We start from the raw sequence: 16944 nt of genomic DNA, 5'->3' as shown, positions 1-16944 counted from the left end.
ACATTTATAACATTATCTGTTTTGTTCTGGGGCTTTATGACTAGACTTGCACATAATAATGCTTTTATGAACACTCATGACCCAAGCAGTCTTCTAAGTAATGCTTTACCATGCTGATGCATTATTCTTTTCCAAAATGACTACAGGATCTCGTTAAGTGCAACATTCTTTGTTCTCATTCACTCCCTTTCCACATGACTGTCAGATGACTAACTGCTTACACATTTTGTTCTGGGAGATGTTTAACTATTGCAAAAATAGTTGCTCCCCATAAGCTGTGGACAGGGTAGTTTTACAGAAAATGCAGGGAGTAATACTTGTCCTGGAGGAAATATATTCCAAGGAGAAGAGATACTTGCGAATCAGCTGGAGTCCGTGAAACTCTTTCCAACACATGGATCTGAACCAGTGCATATGATTATGGCTAGAGGTATTCTCAAGGTTGCCTGCAATGTCTTTAGATGGTCTTAGTATAGCCCTAAAAACCACCATTCTTGCCTTAAACTGATAACCAAATGAAAATACAGACACCATTTTAGGTAATAAAGGCAAAATTCAGATCTAAATTCGGATGAATGATGTAACAAGATTATATACAACATTGCTGTGAGCCTCGTAAGTAGTCAGAAAAGACTCGTAGAAAAATCCTGAATTCAAGCTACTTGATGGCTTACTACTACTCTGAAAAATCAGAAAAAAAATGCCTCTTGTAAGAAAAAATTGATTATTAAATTTGGTATTGTTCCTATACCTTATTTTTCTATCTTCTGTAATATGTGCTAGTAGTTTCTTTTTAATTATTTAAAAAACCATAAAATATACTGGTATTTTGATGAAAATTACACTACTATTAGTAGTATATATATACTAGTCTTTTCAACACTCAACACCCAAATGCCTGAGAGCATAAATACTAGTTGAAATAGTTTCCCTTTTTTAACATATGGCAAACACAAAATTATTTGTCTCCAAAACAAGTTTAGAGAATTTCTTACCACAGTCTCCATCATCATTTACATACCATGACTTCTGGAAACTCTACATCTATGTAGCACCTACCCAAGCAAATCTGCAAGCTACCAACATTATCAACAAATCAGGTTCTTCCCAATGGAAGCTGGTAGAATTCCATACTGTGAGTGCTAATTGGAGAACCAAGGCTACTGTGCAAAAAGGGATCAATTACACCATCTGGTCTAATAAAAAGTACTTCTTTCTACTAAACTGTTTCCATTCTACTTCTAGACCACCGTTACTATAGTATTATTACTAAGCACTATTGAATGTATAGTTGATTAAAACCTACAAAAGGTAATACCTTACTTGCAAACTTAATTACCACTGTGTGTACTTTATCATCTTATTTCATTAAAAAAACCAAAATTCTGCATTTATTCAGCATTCCACAGAGATTTTCAAATGCACAAGTGCCATTTTCACTCAAAATGGGAGATGCTCAGCGAACTGACACGTGTATTTACTAGAATTTCGCCAAATGACTTGACAAATCTCCAAGTCCTTCACTAAGTTGAGGCTCTTGTCTTGAATTTAGTTATATTTCTTAGAAGCACTGAAACAAACAAATCCTTGCACAAGGCCAAATATCAAGTCAACAACACACGTAGCAGGACTACATCTGTGGTCTCCAGAAGCCCAGTGCTCTAACTACAAAAAATCCTGTCTTCATAGATGGCAAGTAATAACCAAAAGTTTTTGCTAAAAGCAAGGAAAATTACCCCATGACGGTGGTTCTGGTAAAATAAAGCCCTCCAAGACTGCTAGATTTAGGCTGCAACACTCTGTAAATGTCTTTGATTTACACAAATCTAGGGGAAACTTTAAGTCACTTGGGACCATGGAAGTACTGATCTCACCTTGTGTAAAAGGGACTCAGATATTTTAAAAACTAACAAAATTCTAGTAATGAACCTGAACTGGGTAGAAACTATCTACAGTAGACACTGAAAATAAATTAATAATATGCTTATACTTTCCATAATCCAATGTCAAAAGTTTGCCTTTAAATCTCTGTTGCAGTAAAAAAATTTTATATATATAGTAGGTGTGTGTGTATATACATATATAGATCTTATTCACTCAGATACATTTTTTCTTTTCTGGTAGAACTGTGTGGTTTCTATTTCACCCACTTAACCAGCTGTTTTCAACTTGAAACATGTCCTTCTGTGGGAGGAATGAGAAACTCAACCACTGGTGCAGGTGTTTTGACTACATAGGGACCTGTTTTTTTATTAATGACAAGAACAATACCCCAGGAAAAAAAAATCTTTTTTGACAGCTAGACATCTGATTTAATAATATTATTCTTAATTAGTTGATACAGCTTTTGTAGTCTCGACTTCAAATGCATGTGGATCAACAGCAAGAAAGGAGGCAAATAAATATGCTTACCTTTTCTTCACATTTCCTATGGCAGGCATACTTGCAAACTAAAAAAAAACCAAATAAAATATGAGTAAAAGAGTGGGTGGATTCTCCCTTCCATTTCTTTAGATCAATTTTCTACTAGAGATCTGGCCAAACTCAAGTCTGTATATATAAAAGTATTTCAAAACAAAAAGCTAAAAAGAAATGCATTTTGTTTTTACCCATTCCTGAAAGATTAATTACAGCAATGTTATCAGATTTGTTGCATTTCACCATCTTATGATAACATACATCTGGTTCAACTTCAAGGGCTGATTATCTTGATACCTACCTTTACAGCTTCACATGCACTAGAAGTGTTACCATCTAAATAACACAAATAGCAAGATCAAATTGTTCCCAATGTAACCCGTGAATCTTAGTCATATCAGCAGTTCCAGAGACCTAAGAAAAGCAAGCAACCATGACTGTTCAGACTTTAATTTCTGATTGTGAAATACAGTTTACACAGTGTTGCAAACATTACTCCTAAGAGGTAAGCATTTGGTTTCTTTTAAATTCCTGCTGACCTAAGAACAGGAAAGGATGAATCCTACTAGCAAGTTTAGACTCAGAAAACAGCACTTAACATAAAAAGTAGCCAGATGAGCAGCAATGTAACTATGATGGAACAATGTAATAGCTAGAATCTGACACAGGCTGGCTTTAACAGATTTTCCATTTATATGCACTTCCTTCTTTACTCTGAAATTTGCTTTATTTCCATGCAATGTTTATCCTTTGGGTTACTGTGAGCTAAATTGTATTTTATATTCAGGAAAAATTTATTTATTCAATCCTCAAATCACTAAGTTGCAGAATATCACAGAGATTTAGCTGGAAGATTAACCGGGGCCTAACCTTAGAACACTGAAGCTGAAAGCCATGCTCATTTCTTGATGCTTCTACCAAGAGAAAAATATTCTACAGCCTGATCCAACATAAAAGATACAATGACCAAGATGTGAAGTCAGCACATACATGACCATGCCCATTTCAGATTCAAGTGCATTGACTGCTGAATGAAAAACCCTCATGCTCCAGTCACTTCTCAGGGAAAAAAGAAATAAAAAGTAAGGCTTACTGACCCATTTTCTTATGCAAACTTGTAGGTGCTATGTTCACTTATCTTCCTCAGGTATAAGTTAGGAATGAGTTCTTTGTTCATAGTACTTCACAGTATCAAGATTCTTTATTCTAAAAATGTATTAGTGTTCACACAAATACACTGCTCTAACTATTAGCATTGATAATGATCAATAACCACATACCACTTACGAACTCTATTGAACTTAAAGCAAACAGAAGATGGCTTTTAATCCGTGAGCAAAAACTTCATTTTCTTGCATAACAACATGGAGGATGCCTAAATTCATTAAGTGATTTCATACACCAAAACTGTATATAGTAAAATCCATATTTTAAATTAGTATGATTAGCTTTGACTGTGCAAAAGGCTAACAGATGCTATAAAAATATGCATGCATACTATCTGTTTCTTCTATAACCTACTTCGAGATCTCCTGTAAAATGGTGAAAATAACCAAAACAAAACAGAGATAATCACAAAAAGTAAAGAATAAAACAGTAAATCTGTCAGGAAACCCTGATGTTACAGACAAGGTTCTCATCTTTACTGATGCTTAACCCTAAATTCCTGGGGGGCAAGATGAAATACAAAACAAAAAGAGATTTCATTCCATGACAACTTCCATGATTTTGCTACTGGCTCATGCAAAACCAAATCACAAAGGTCACCAACAATGCACAAAATTTTTATTAAAGATGTAGACAACAGTAAATGCAGCCATAGAGTTTTTTCAGTTTCCATGTACACAAAAAGTCAGAGTTTGCTGCTCTTGCGTAACACAACAGTATTGTCTCTGCTGGAAAGAAACCACTTAAGTCAGATGTGAGTTTAGCCTGAACAGCAGCATCTTGCATTTGCATCCCATTCAAACTCATAAGCAACACAGAAATATGACGTACAAACTCCATACATAATTAAAGGCAGAACACAAAGCATTGCTACATTTATGAGATTCAAAGGAAATGAAGACTAAAGCCTCAAGAGGTAATTAGCCAAATACACATATATCAGGCAAAACTCTCTGACTGAAATAAACTGTGTATTTTTTCAGGTCTTTAAATCCATAACATTCTGAGGATAGAGATCCAATTCATTCATAAAGACAGCTTTGCTCCTCCTCAGCATCCAGAAATACCCTATTCATATCTAAATTTAGCACTTTCATGGATTAGACTGAGTTAAGTCATTACCTTCTCTCCCTCACTGTCTAATAAAACTCATTATGATAATAAAACTGGATAGAAATAAGCACACAAAATGAGATCACGAACTGTCCAGATACTGGGAACAAACAAAGAATTCTTTAATGCTCAGAAGCAGAAAGGAGATTCTCCCATTTCCCTCTTGGGTAAACATCAAACTTCTCATTGCATACGTTGCTCCTAAAAGGCACACCAGCTACATCCCAACAACAGAAATGGATCCCCAAACATAACAGATCCAAACACCAATTCCCTTTTCTTGACAAGTCTGAACTTCACCAGTAGACCAAATCTCTGCCCAGAACAACAAAACTTAAAATAACTGAGCCTATTTTGCCAGAATGTTGTTGGCATTTACCAGATGCTCAAGTGTTCAAACCATTTTGCATAATCTACCTATGTCCCACTGAGGTACAGCAAATGTCACAAGTTTTCATTTGCTGGTGAGGTAATCTTTTTATGTATATAAAGATCTATATAAGTATGTGTGTATATAAACATTTACAAATGTATATACATGTTTGAACATATGTACACAAATATATACATGCACAGGTACACATATACACACACTCCAAAACCCACAAAAGTCTCATTTGTAGTAAACATACAACCATTTGCTAAAACCAACTAAAAAAAAAAAGAGAGAAAAAGGCTGTTAGCATAGAACATTGCTTAGGAATTAACAACTGATTGGAAGAAAGTATACCTTGGGTCACTAATCTGCAGCCAATTATCAATCTTTAGATAGTAATTCCTACCAACAGTTTTATTGCTAGTGTGACAGAGTCATTAGAAAAAACTTCAAGGTTGTTTTCAAAGTACAGATAGAGTTAAACTGGAGTACTTTTAAACTAATTTGTCCTTCAGTTTTCTTCTCTCCTCTATTTCCCACACCCTCCATCCCTTCTCTAGAAGGGAGGGAAAAAGTAAAAAATATATATACACACATAGCGGGGGGGAGTATCAGCAGCATTTCAAAGAAAGAAAGGTATCAAGAAAATACCATGAATTGGGTACAAGGAAGCATGCAGACACATCGAGTAAGAGTGAATGGAATAAGGGCTGTGCTGCAGCAGCCACAACTCTCCAAGTATCTGAGCACAAAAGAGTTAGTGGAGAGAAGCACCACTACTTTTCCAGGCACATTCTTTTACAATGCAATTCATATGATTTTCTCCACTATAGTTGCTAACATCATGAACAGTGAGAGAACCCTTCATCAACATTAGCAAATTAACCACTTGCCTACAGAGAAAAATCCATTTGCTTGATACTTTGTTACTTAGAATTCATCTTGCCACAGCTAACACTACTACTTCGCAGAATTATCCTGCCTGGATGGTTGCACTCCCTCAGCCCTAGGCTAGTTTTGTCTCAGCCCAAGCATTTACACTGCTTGCAAAGAGATGGATTACCTCAATCATTAGATTACAAGAGAGACTAAATCACGTTTCAATATGCCAGCTGTTCTTATGGAAAGCCTTGAATAGTAGAGATGCACTTTCAGAAAGTTGCTAGAGCCAAAAAAACCAGTATTACACCGCAATCGTGCAACCCATGCCTTTCCAGTGCAACAAATGTGCAATGCAATAACATACAAACAACTGACTATACTCACAGCACATCAATTTTTAAGGAAAATACATGGAACTTACAGTTAAAAGATCTCAACAAGTAGCTTCTACCAAATGCTGGCATTTTTCAGGCAAAGCTTACTAGCGAAATAGCACTCAACTCTTTTCAGGACTACAGCCCAAGTGTATTTGAATTTAAAAATGTGCCTGAAACAGTCCAGAGGACTTAATGTCACACTCGGCAAGGCTACTTCAGTTCTTCAACTGAACAGCTGAATGTCTGCATCCCACACATCAGCTCTCGTCAAATACCAGACTTTCCAAATTTGTGTTTAAGGATTCTGGCATCAGTTCCAAGAACAACTGTCCCAAGCTGGCTGGCAATGAAATGGAGGCCAAGCCATATTTAGTCAATTTACTACACTTCAAAACAGTTCCTAGACAATAGCTCTGAGAAGCCATTTTTTAAAAAGCGGTAGAAAGAAAAAAAAAAAAAAAGACATCTCTTTGCATCAAAATGAAGATGTGTTAACTCCTGCAAGTCAACAATATTGCATAGTGAATCATATGTTTCAGACTTAAACTCCAAAATTTTTATGAAATGAGAGCTCTACTTCTTACATTCACGCATGTAGGATGCTCCCTGAAAACCAGTAGCAATGTATTTACAATGTAAGAGAGTACTTCTGTAAGCTAACCACAGAATGATGTATGGTTTACCAGGACAAAGAGCTTAAGTTTCCCTCTCTGTGCGGTAAGGGCTATTTACCTTGCAACATTTTAGCATTTAATTGACACATGGTATGGCAACATATTCCATACAGACATTCTGTCACACTGTACACTCAGTGAATATCAAAACATGACTAGTTTATAGGGACAAACTCGCACTTAATCACACCTTTTTTCAAATGATTCTCCATAGTGAGTTTTTGTGTGCTTTTTTTTTTTTTTTTTAAATAACTGTATGTACGGCAAGGGTACAAACAAGATAATTCAGAAATCCTCTTGGGGCAGAAACTTGCATATAAATAGAAAATCCAAGAGATGTAACTCAGTTTAATAACTTGCTAATCCCTAAGGAAGATCACTTGCCCTAAAAGCATATACTATACAGCTCTTGATATTTTTTAACTTCCTGGTGACAAATAATAAATTAGGATACCAAATCACAGGCCCAGCTCCTTGAAATATGCTTTTCCCCCAGCATCTCCACCTCAGCTTGCCCAAAATGGACACATGCTATTACAGCTATTTTTTTTTGACAGTAATAGAAGAGTCCTCAAGGATCCACCACAAAATGTAATCTAAACCAAGCATATAAGAAGATTTGTGTAATCAAGATTTAGTTTTTATAGGTCCCAGTTCCAGTCTTCTCTCTTAATACCACAGAAAGATGGGTGTCAAGAGTGTCGCAGGACATTTTAGTAGCTAGGTTAGTGATACCACTGCTGACCAACATCTCCCTCCTGCAGGAGATGTTTTGCACAAAATCCCAGGTCTGTCATTGGCTCTGAAGAAAAGATTGCTTCCTTTTTTCAGAAACCAAATCAGGATGTTTTAACAAATGCATAGCAAGGCCACTACGACAGGGTCTTCTCCAGGCCAAAATCCATGACCAAAACGTCCCCAATGGAGAGAACTGTGCAACTTGCTGGCCATTTGTATTTTGACAAGGGTTTAATAACACCATGACCAGATTATTAGGAAAAAACCTCTCACCAACACACAAACACCTTTCTGCTGACCTGTTCCTACCAGCTCTGCAACAATTCAACTCAAGATAAATGTCCAAAACAAAAGCAGTATGAAAAACGGACACACAAAAATTAACTGCAACATGCAGATGGCATGCAGTTTTGCATGGGTTAGAGATACCTCTAGGTGAGGGGTGGGGCAACAGTCCTCTAGCTGGAAATATTGGGCATTAGCTGCAAAAGTAAACACTTCTATTTTAAAGAAGTTATCAGTCACATGCCAAAGATGTTTCAAGTCTAACAGCCACACTACAGCAACAACATTTGCTGGTACATTTCCTGTGCCTCAAACTTCTCCTTGATTTTCTTTTGGTGTTTTTTTTCATATTCAGCCAACCATTGTCTCTTCATCTGAATATTGCTCCCAGCACTTCATGACAGGGACTGAAGACATTATTTTTGAAGATGAAAGTTATGGGAAATTTGTGCAAAGCTTCAGCATTTGTTACTTGGGGTGGCTATTACAGTAAAGTGTGTTGTGAAGGAGCTTTCCTGCAGATGAAATATTTCCCTTGCTGTTGCAACAGTGGTAAATCTTTATTAAGAGAAAAATATTTTGGCACTACTGCTGCAATAGTATGTCTGCTCTTTTCCTTTACTCCCATCTTCTTCCTGTCTTGTAGGAAGAATCTTGACTACCAAGAGCTTTTGAGCTGGGTTTTTTGGGGGTTTTGTGTTTGGTGGTTTGTTTTTTTTTTGTCTGTTTTTTGTTTTTCCCTGTGGAATTTATAGTCTAACTTTATTATTTCAACTGCATCTTGAAAAATCCCGGGTGCATATGGTTTTGCTTGTTTGTTTTTTTAATTTCCTATAGATGCTGTTACAAAGGCAGAACATTAGCATAGTAAAAGTTTTCACATTTTTTAAAATAAGTACTCATACAGCAACTTTTTCTCATCTTTTTAAGCTACACTTGCAAGTCAGGCAGGAAATGATTAAACCTTAATCCAGTTTGGAACCAGAGGTTATTTTTAGTCCTCCTCCCTCCAGACAACCCCATGTTGAAACATTCAATCCACAAAACCATTTCAACCAGACTATGGTTTACTGTAGTCAGCAACCCACATGAAACAAAAAAAAAAAATGGCTGGACTATCTCCAGGTTTTTCTCACAGCTGCAGACAGTGCGAGAACTGTAAGATCTAGAAAGCTTGCATGCCTGTGATGGATCTTGAAAACATATCCTGCATAAGTTATGCTAAGAGCAAGGATCAGAGAAAAATAAGAGATTGGCTTAAAATGGGTGATCTTCAAAATAAGAAAGCTGATGTTGTTAAAAACTTATTTATTGTGTGGGTAAGACCCAAGGGGCCTGGAAGTTTTGAGTCACAGCTGTTCTTAAGCTCCTACAGAAAATCTAAGCGATAAAGACCTTCACCGTAACAGAAAACAATATAGGCTATGCAAAGGAGGTCATCAACATGATCCTTCAAGTACTTATACTAGTTGTAGGCATGCTTTCCAAGGATATTTTTTAAATTTCATTAATGACAATAGATGGGGAGTCTGCATAAAATCAGCTAAGAACTCCCCCTCTTACCTATTTACAGGGTTCAGATCCTAAATGCAGTTATGTTTGTAGCCTGGCTTAGTTTCTTGAAGCTTTCTTCATGTATCATGTTTTTCAGCATTACTTACAACAGATTTCTTCACCCATCTCTTCTTTATTTAAACTTTATCTTCCTGTACATTATTTCTGTCTCTCATAGTAGTCATCCCCCCCCACTCCACCCTCTTGTTTTGAAGCCAGTTAGAAATATGATGTTTTAGCCAAATGCATCAAGATTTACTTTGAGGCTTCCTTTCTCCACATGGCATATCAAGTTCATCACACTCAAATTTTACACTGTAATGACAGTAGCATTTCATTTCAGATTTTTGGGTTAGAGCAGATAATTCTAACTTCAGTTTACCCTTAGGAATTTTGGGTTCTCTTCAAGTGAGCTAAGTCTGTAAAATTGCAGGTATACCAGATCACATAGCAGTCATTGGTTTTCCTGGAAAAAGGGCGGGGGGGTGGCACATGGTATCACATTTACTTCATTTTTATTTTTTTTTATTAGCTGTAATGAACAGAAGCTGCAGCTTTTTAGAAACCTTAGTCGTTTGAACTTTAACTTTAAAATAAGTTTTATAACCACAGATCAAATTCTGGCATAATTAAGTCAGTCCTTATGAGGTAAACAAATACATAACTCATTTTCACTACAGACACCTTTCTGAAACACCACCTAATATCTGTGATGCAGCTTGGCTCCTATAAACATTAAACATTCCACTAGATGGTTTTGCCTTGTGTATTTTTTATTTTTAAATTAGTAGGAACTTACCCTAGAGATTTCTGCCAAAATTCCTCCCTCCTCCCCCAGTTCCTACTGGGGTAACAACATGCCATCAAAAGATGTCAATTTTACAGCTTCTCTCTGCTCCAAAGGGAGCTGTGTTCAGCCAGGATGCTGGCTGTACCACTTGTGTAATGCCTACTAATTACAGTGGCTTCTTCTGTATCTCTGTATGCTCCACTAAGTCTTTATTCCTCCTTCCCTTTCATGTCTTTGCTGTTGTTATGCACATAGTTTCCATGTTTCACTATCTAAGCTCTGCACTGAAATATGAACGTACAGCTTGTACAGCTGTGTTAAGAGTACATTTTACTGATCTGGTGGAAACTGCTATTTACTGTGTGCACCTTTTGTCTGGAGAAGAGGGGCTGACCTTCTCAAGCTTCTGGTGTCACAGATGGGCTGCAGTCCACATTTTTCTTTTCAGCCTCCTCCTCCCCAGAACAATACACTCTGTGTCACTCATGTCCAGGTCAACATCTAACTATTTCTGAGGGGTTCCTAAAAAGACTTCTCAGCTGCCACTAGATCAATTCATGAAGTCTCCCTTGGACATCCTCCCAGATGCCTTTCACAAACAAGGCTGACAGTCAAATGAGGTATTATAGCAAGAGCTTGGGTCCCTACCTAACCCAACCTGGCTTGGGCATTCCATAATCCCTCTTCCTTGGGGTTCACAGCAGCTACAAGCTATTAATCTGCTCTAGGTACCACACTCCTTGGGTCCTACAGCCTGCATATCCCAATTTACATGCAGTTGTCTGTCTGTCGTTTCATCGAATATTGGTTGTAACTGAAAACGCACAGTGCTAGCAAAAAGAAAGTCTAGGTCTCATTTTCTCACAAGTCCATATATCTTTTAAATTTGGAGGTAATTAGCAGTTATTTGCTTAGGAAAATAGTAAGTTTTTCTGGTTTGTTTTCTGCTGTTTCTTGACAAGTTTAAGCCGTACATACAAGAGATCCACCATTACAAATCTTAAAAGTATTAACCGAAGCAGTTATTTTAAAACCACCTTAAAACAGTCCCATGGAAGGCAATACAATCACTGGATCAGTGCTCAAGAAAATATGGAAGTGTACATACATACATCACACAAAGCAAGAGTGATATGATGAAAAACCCTTTTAATTTGATGACAGTCTGTTCATTCTCTCAAAGATCTCCTGTATTATATTAACATAATTATATGGGTATGCCTATTGCCATAATTAACCAAAAGATGGTTATGTTACAGTTATGTTGAAATTACAGTTATACAATGTATTATGTATATGTATTATGAGATCTATCAATATAAGTGCCTAGTAATATAGGATTTTATTTCACAAGGATAACTCCACGGAAGCCAGGGTGACACAAATACCCCTACACCACAAATGAACACTATATGCTTCACCGGTCACTGAAGGATTCGGGAGCACAGGTAATATTCTCCTCCCTCCTTCCAGTTAAGGGCAGAAATACTGGGTGGAACAGGCAGACACAGTCCATAAATGCATGGCTCCGTGGCTGATGTCAACGCCACAACTTTGGGTTCTTTAACAATGGGGCAGCCTACACGGCACTGGGCCTGATGAACCCTGATGGGATTCATCCCTCTCAAAGGGGGAAGAGGATCTTTGCCCAGGAACTAGTGGGGCTCATCGACAGAGCTTTAAACTAGGCTTGAAGCGGGAGGGGAATAACATCAGGCTTGCCAGTAACATGTTGTGGGATGATGTGCCCAGGTTGGAGGGACAGGGTGCTGGCGAGGGCCCTCGGCCTACTGCTCAGAGATGTGCTGGATGCACTACAGCACGCTCGAAGCCTAGAGAAGACGAGCCAGGGGCTCCAGATGCAACAGGAACCAACAGGGTAACACTAGGAGAATAGATCAAAAGAATCCCAGCCACCCCAGCCAATAAGTCAGCCTCATCAGGGGCACAACTGAAATGCCTCTACGCGAACGCATGGAGCATGGGGAACAAACAAGAGGAGTTGGAGATGTTTGTGCGCCTGAAAGGCTATGACCTTATTGGCATTACAGAGACGTGGTGGGATAGCTCCTGTGACTGCAGTGTTGGGATGGAAGGGTACAGGCTCTTTAGGAAGGACAGGCAGGGCAGACGAGGAGGGAGCGTCACCCTCTATGTCAGTGACCAGCTGGAGTGCATGGAGCTCCACCTGGGGATGGACAAGGAGCTGACTGAGAGCCTGTGGGTCACGATTAAAGGGAGGGCTGGGGCAGGGGACATCATAGCAGGGGTCTGCTACAGGCCATCTGACCAGCGGGATTGAGCAGATGAAGCCCTCTATAGGCAGATAGGAGCAGCCTCACGTTCACAAGCCCTGGTCCTTATGGGGGACTTCAACTACCCCGACATCTGTTGGAGGGACAATGCAGCTGAGCGCAAGCAATCCAGAAAGTTCCTGGGATGTGTTGATGACAACTTTCTCCTCCAAGTGATAGAGAAGCCCACGAGGAGAGGTGCCATGCTGGACCTTATTCTCACCAACAAGGAGGGCCTGGTAGGGGACGTCAAACTCAAGGGCAGCCTTGGCTGCAGTGACCACGAAATGGTGGAATTCAGGATCCTCAGGGCAGTGAGGAGGGCGTGCAGCAAGCTCACTACCCTGGACTTCAGGAGAGCAGACTTTGGCCTCTTCAGAGATCTGCTTGGTAGAATACCGTGGGACAAAGCCTTGGAAGGCAGAGGGGCCCAAGACAGCTGGCTAATAGTCAAGGGTCACCTCCTCCAAGCTCAGGAGCAATGCATCCCAACAAAGAGGAAGTCAAGCAAAACCACCAAGAGGCCCCTGTGGATGAACAAGGAGCTCCTGGACAAAGTCAAGCAAAAAAAGGAAGCCTACAGAGGGTGGAAGCAAGGGCAGGTAGCCTGGGAAGAATACAGAGAAACTGTCCGAGCAGCCAGGGAGCAGGTTAGGAAAGCCAAAGCCCTGATAGAAATTAGTCTGGCCAGGGATGTCAAGGACAAGAAGAAAGGCTTCTATAGGTATATTAGTGATAAAAGGAGGACGCGGGAAAATGTGGGTCCCCTCCGGAATGAAACGGGTGACCTGGTTACCCAGGATATGGAGAAGGCTGAGGTACTCAATGACTTCTTTGCCTCAGTCTTCACTGGCAAATGCTTGAGCCACACTGCCCAGGTCACAGAACACAAAGGCAGGGACTGGGAGAATGCAGAACTGCCCACTGCAGGAGAAGATCAGGATCGAGAATATCTAAGGAACCTGAAGGTGCACAAGTCCATGGGACCTGATGAGTTGCATCCGCGGGTCTTGAGGGAACTGGTGGATGAAGTGGCCAGGCCACTCTCCATCATATTTGAGAAGTCCTGGCAGTCCAGTGAAGTTCCTGGACTGGAAAAGGGGAAACGTAACCCCCATTTTTAAGAAGGGAAAAAAGGAAGACCCAGGGAACTACAGGCCGGTCAGTCTCACCTCCGTGCCTGGCAAGATTATGGAGCAGACCCTCCTGGAGACTATGCTCAGGCACATGGAAAACAAGGAGGTGATTGGTGACAGCCAACATGGCTTCACTAGGGCCAAATCATGCCTGACAAATTTGGTGGCCTTCTGTGATGGGATTACAGCGTTGGTGGTGAAGGGAAGGGCAACTGACATCATCTGCCTGGACTTGTGCAAGGCATATGATGCTCTCCCACATGACATCCTTGTCTCTAAATTGGAGAGACATGGATTCGATGGATGGACCACTCGGTGGATAAGGAATTGGCTGGATGGTCACACTCAAAGAGTTGTGATCAACGGCTCAATGTCCAAGTGGAGAACGGGGACAAGTGGCACTCCTCAGGGGTCGGTACTGGGACCAGCACTGTTCAACATCTTTGTTGGCGACATGGACAATGGGATCGAGTGCACCCTCAGCAAGTTTGCCGACAACACCAAGCTGTGTGGTGTGGTCGACATGCTGGAGGCAAGGGATGCCATCCAGAGGGACCTTGACAGGCTGGAGAGGTGGGCCCGTGTGAACCGCATGAAGTTCAACAAGGCCAAGTGCAAGGTCCTGCACAATCCCAAGCATGACTATAGGCTGGGCGAGGAATGGATTGAAAGCAGCCCTGAGGAGAAGGACTTGGGGGTGTCGATTGATGAGAAGCTCAACATGAGCTGGCAGTGTGCGCTTGCAGCCCAGAAAGCCAACCGTGTCCTGGGCTGCATCAAAAGAAGTGTGACCAGCAGGTCAAGGGAGGTGATCCTGCCCCTCTGCTCTGCTCTCGTGAGACCCCACCTGGAGTACTGCATCCAGCTCAGGGGTCCCCAGTACAAGAAAGACACGGACCTGTTGGAGTGAGTCCAGAGGAGGGCCACGAAGCTGATCAGAGGGATGGAGCACCTCTCCTACGAGGACAGGCTGAGAGAGTTGGGATTGTTCAGCCTGGAGAAAAGGCGGCTCCGGGGAGATCTAATTGCGGCCTTCCAGTACCTGAAGGGGGCCTACAGGAAAGCTGGTGAGGGACTGTTTATCAGGGAGTGTAGTGACAGGACAAGGGGTAATGGGTTTAAGCTGAAGGAGGGTCGATTTAGGTTAGATGTTAGGAAGAAATTCTTTACTGTTAGAGTGGTGAGGCACTGGAACAGGTTGCCCAGAGAGGTTGTGGATGCCCCATCCCTGGAAGTGTTTAAGACCAGGTTGGATGAGGCTTTGGGCAACCTGGTCTAGTGGAGGGTGTCCCTGCCCATGGCAGGGGGGTTGGAACTAGATGATCTTTAGGGTCCCTTCCAACCCAAACCATTCTATGATTTAGAGTCAACTACTACTGCCCCAAGGAGGATACAAATTCCTTCGGCATTTCTGTCTTTCTAGTTTGTCTGCCAGAACTGTAACCACAGACATGATTTGCACATTAAGATACTAATATGTTATTACTGAACTTAGCACTTACTGAAAGATAGAGTATATAAAACCATCTGCTATCATGTAAGATTAAATATGCATATATTTACACACACAGTATGCCAAGCCTTAAGAACAGTTTGTCAGTTCTAAATGACTCTCAGTCTAAAAAATGTATTTTGTCTTGCCAGAAGCAATGAACATTTGATTGAATAGAGAGACTTCTTTATATCGGGTAACTCCAACTAAGCCAAAATGAGATTTTAAGTGGATCACTAGCCATGACCACAAGCATAATCAAAAACAAGCAGGTGAATTTCAAAGGAAAATATCAAACCTCTAAGAAGAAAACTAGCTGCAATTGTCTTAAAGTCCTGATCTATGATCTGTAAGCAGCTGGAAGCTCTTGATTAAACACAGATACTGTAATTTCATGAGAAAATGCACTTTCTACTATCACTTCACGCTATACGCTCAAGAAAACAGTCCAGGACTTACTGTAAGTCAATCAACATTTGTATGAGACCGTATGTTAACATGACTTAAAAGACAGAAGTTATTATGCATCTTAATTTTAAGAAGGTGAATTGTATTCTTTATTACACTCAGCTTACACACAATACCATAGTAAGCATTACAATACAGCTAACGGTACATATCAATGTAATTTAACACCTATTTGGCTAGAATTTATACATGGTTCAAAATATCAGGAGGAAAGCAAAATTCACATGTATTCAAACCATCAAGGAAAAAAAACTTTCAGGAAAAATTAAAAAAAAAACCAACAAAAAAAACAAGCAAGGAACTAAAATTCTACAAGCACTCCTACTGGGATCGCTCCAACACATATTCCCAAATCCAAGACATTCCTGGCTAGGTTAAATTAACAAAAAAGATATGCAATTTGTTCTAACTACCATTAATTGCTTTAAGCTCAAAATCTAGTTCATGGGATGCTTTGTATCGCACGTAAAGCATCACTAGCAGCACCTAAACTGTTAACTAATGGTCAACTGGAGGGGAATTTCATCAACAGAAATGTGTAATGTGTTTCAATCCTTCATACTTTTTTCATCCATCGATGCTCTAAGAGCTAGGAAATAATACTGCATTATTTAAAACTACTCGAATTTCCCAAATCTGGTCTCCAGTTTTTAAATTGCCAGAAAAGTACTTTCTAGAGATTGCAAAGATTCAGAGCATCTAAAAAGCTCTCTGTTGTACACTAACAGTCATTTAATTACAACACAAAATACAAATGATAATTTAAAAAATAGAAGTAAAAATAATTTTCTGTTTTACATATACAAAAGATATATAATAAAATAGAAATTCACATGGAAAATACATAGATATTCCATTATTATGACAGCTTCTTTACAAATAAAGTAAAATACTGAATATTCAATATCTAGGGTAAGTAGCTTAAAAAATAGAATCAAAAGGCTTTTGTAGCACTGCAGCCCTTTGGCTATGTAAACGTGCATGATTAGGATTTGTATCTGCTTAGTCCCGAATTAAATTGAACTGTACTGCAGGGAAGATCAAACCAGAGCTCAAAAGTATTTAAGTTTGAGGCAGTGCTGAAGAAACATGGAGAGTCATGTGGTCCTCAGTTTACTGCAGAATGTGCAAGTACTGTAGCAATCAATCAACAGCTGTTTGTCCTTTCTTCATGATGAGA

The 16944-nt window shown here is 39.7% G+C and overlaps 1 protein-coding gene across 8 annotated transcripts in view; it reads right to left on the bottom strand.

Moving 5' to 3' along the window:
* The window catches only part of TNS3 (tensin 3), a 262648-nt gene that overhangs the window by 173533 nt on the left and 72171 nt on the right, over positions 1-16944 (bottom strand). For all 8 annotated transcript variants that reach the window (XM_054817660.1, XM_054817661.1, XM_054817662.1 and 5 more), the window contains one exon: positions 2413-2450. In XM_054817660.1, the coding sequence (XP_054673635.1) occupies positions 2413-2450 (38 nt within the window). The remainder of the gene's footprint in view (positions 1-2412; positions 2451-16944) is intronic.

Source organism: Grus americana, chromosome 2, assembly GCF_028858705.1.
Source record: "Grus americana isolate bGruAme1 chromosome 2, bGruAme1.mat, whole genome shotgun sequence".
In the NCBI taxonomy this organism is placed as follows: Eukaryota; Metazoa; Chordata; class Aves; order Gruiformes; family Gruidae; genus Grus; species Grus americana.
This window is presented reverse-complemented; position numbering and strand designations above follow the sequence as displayed.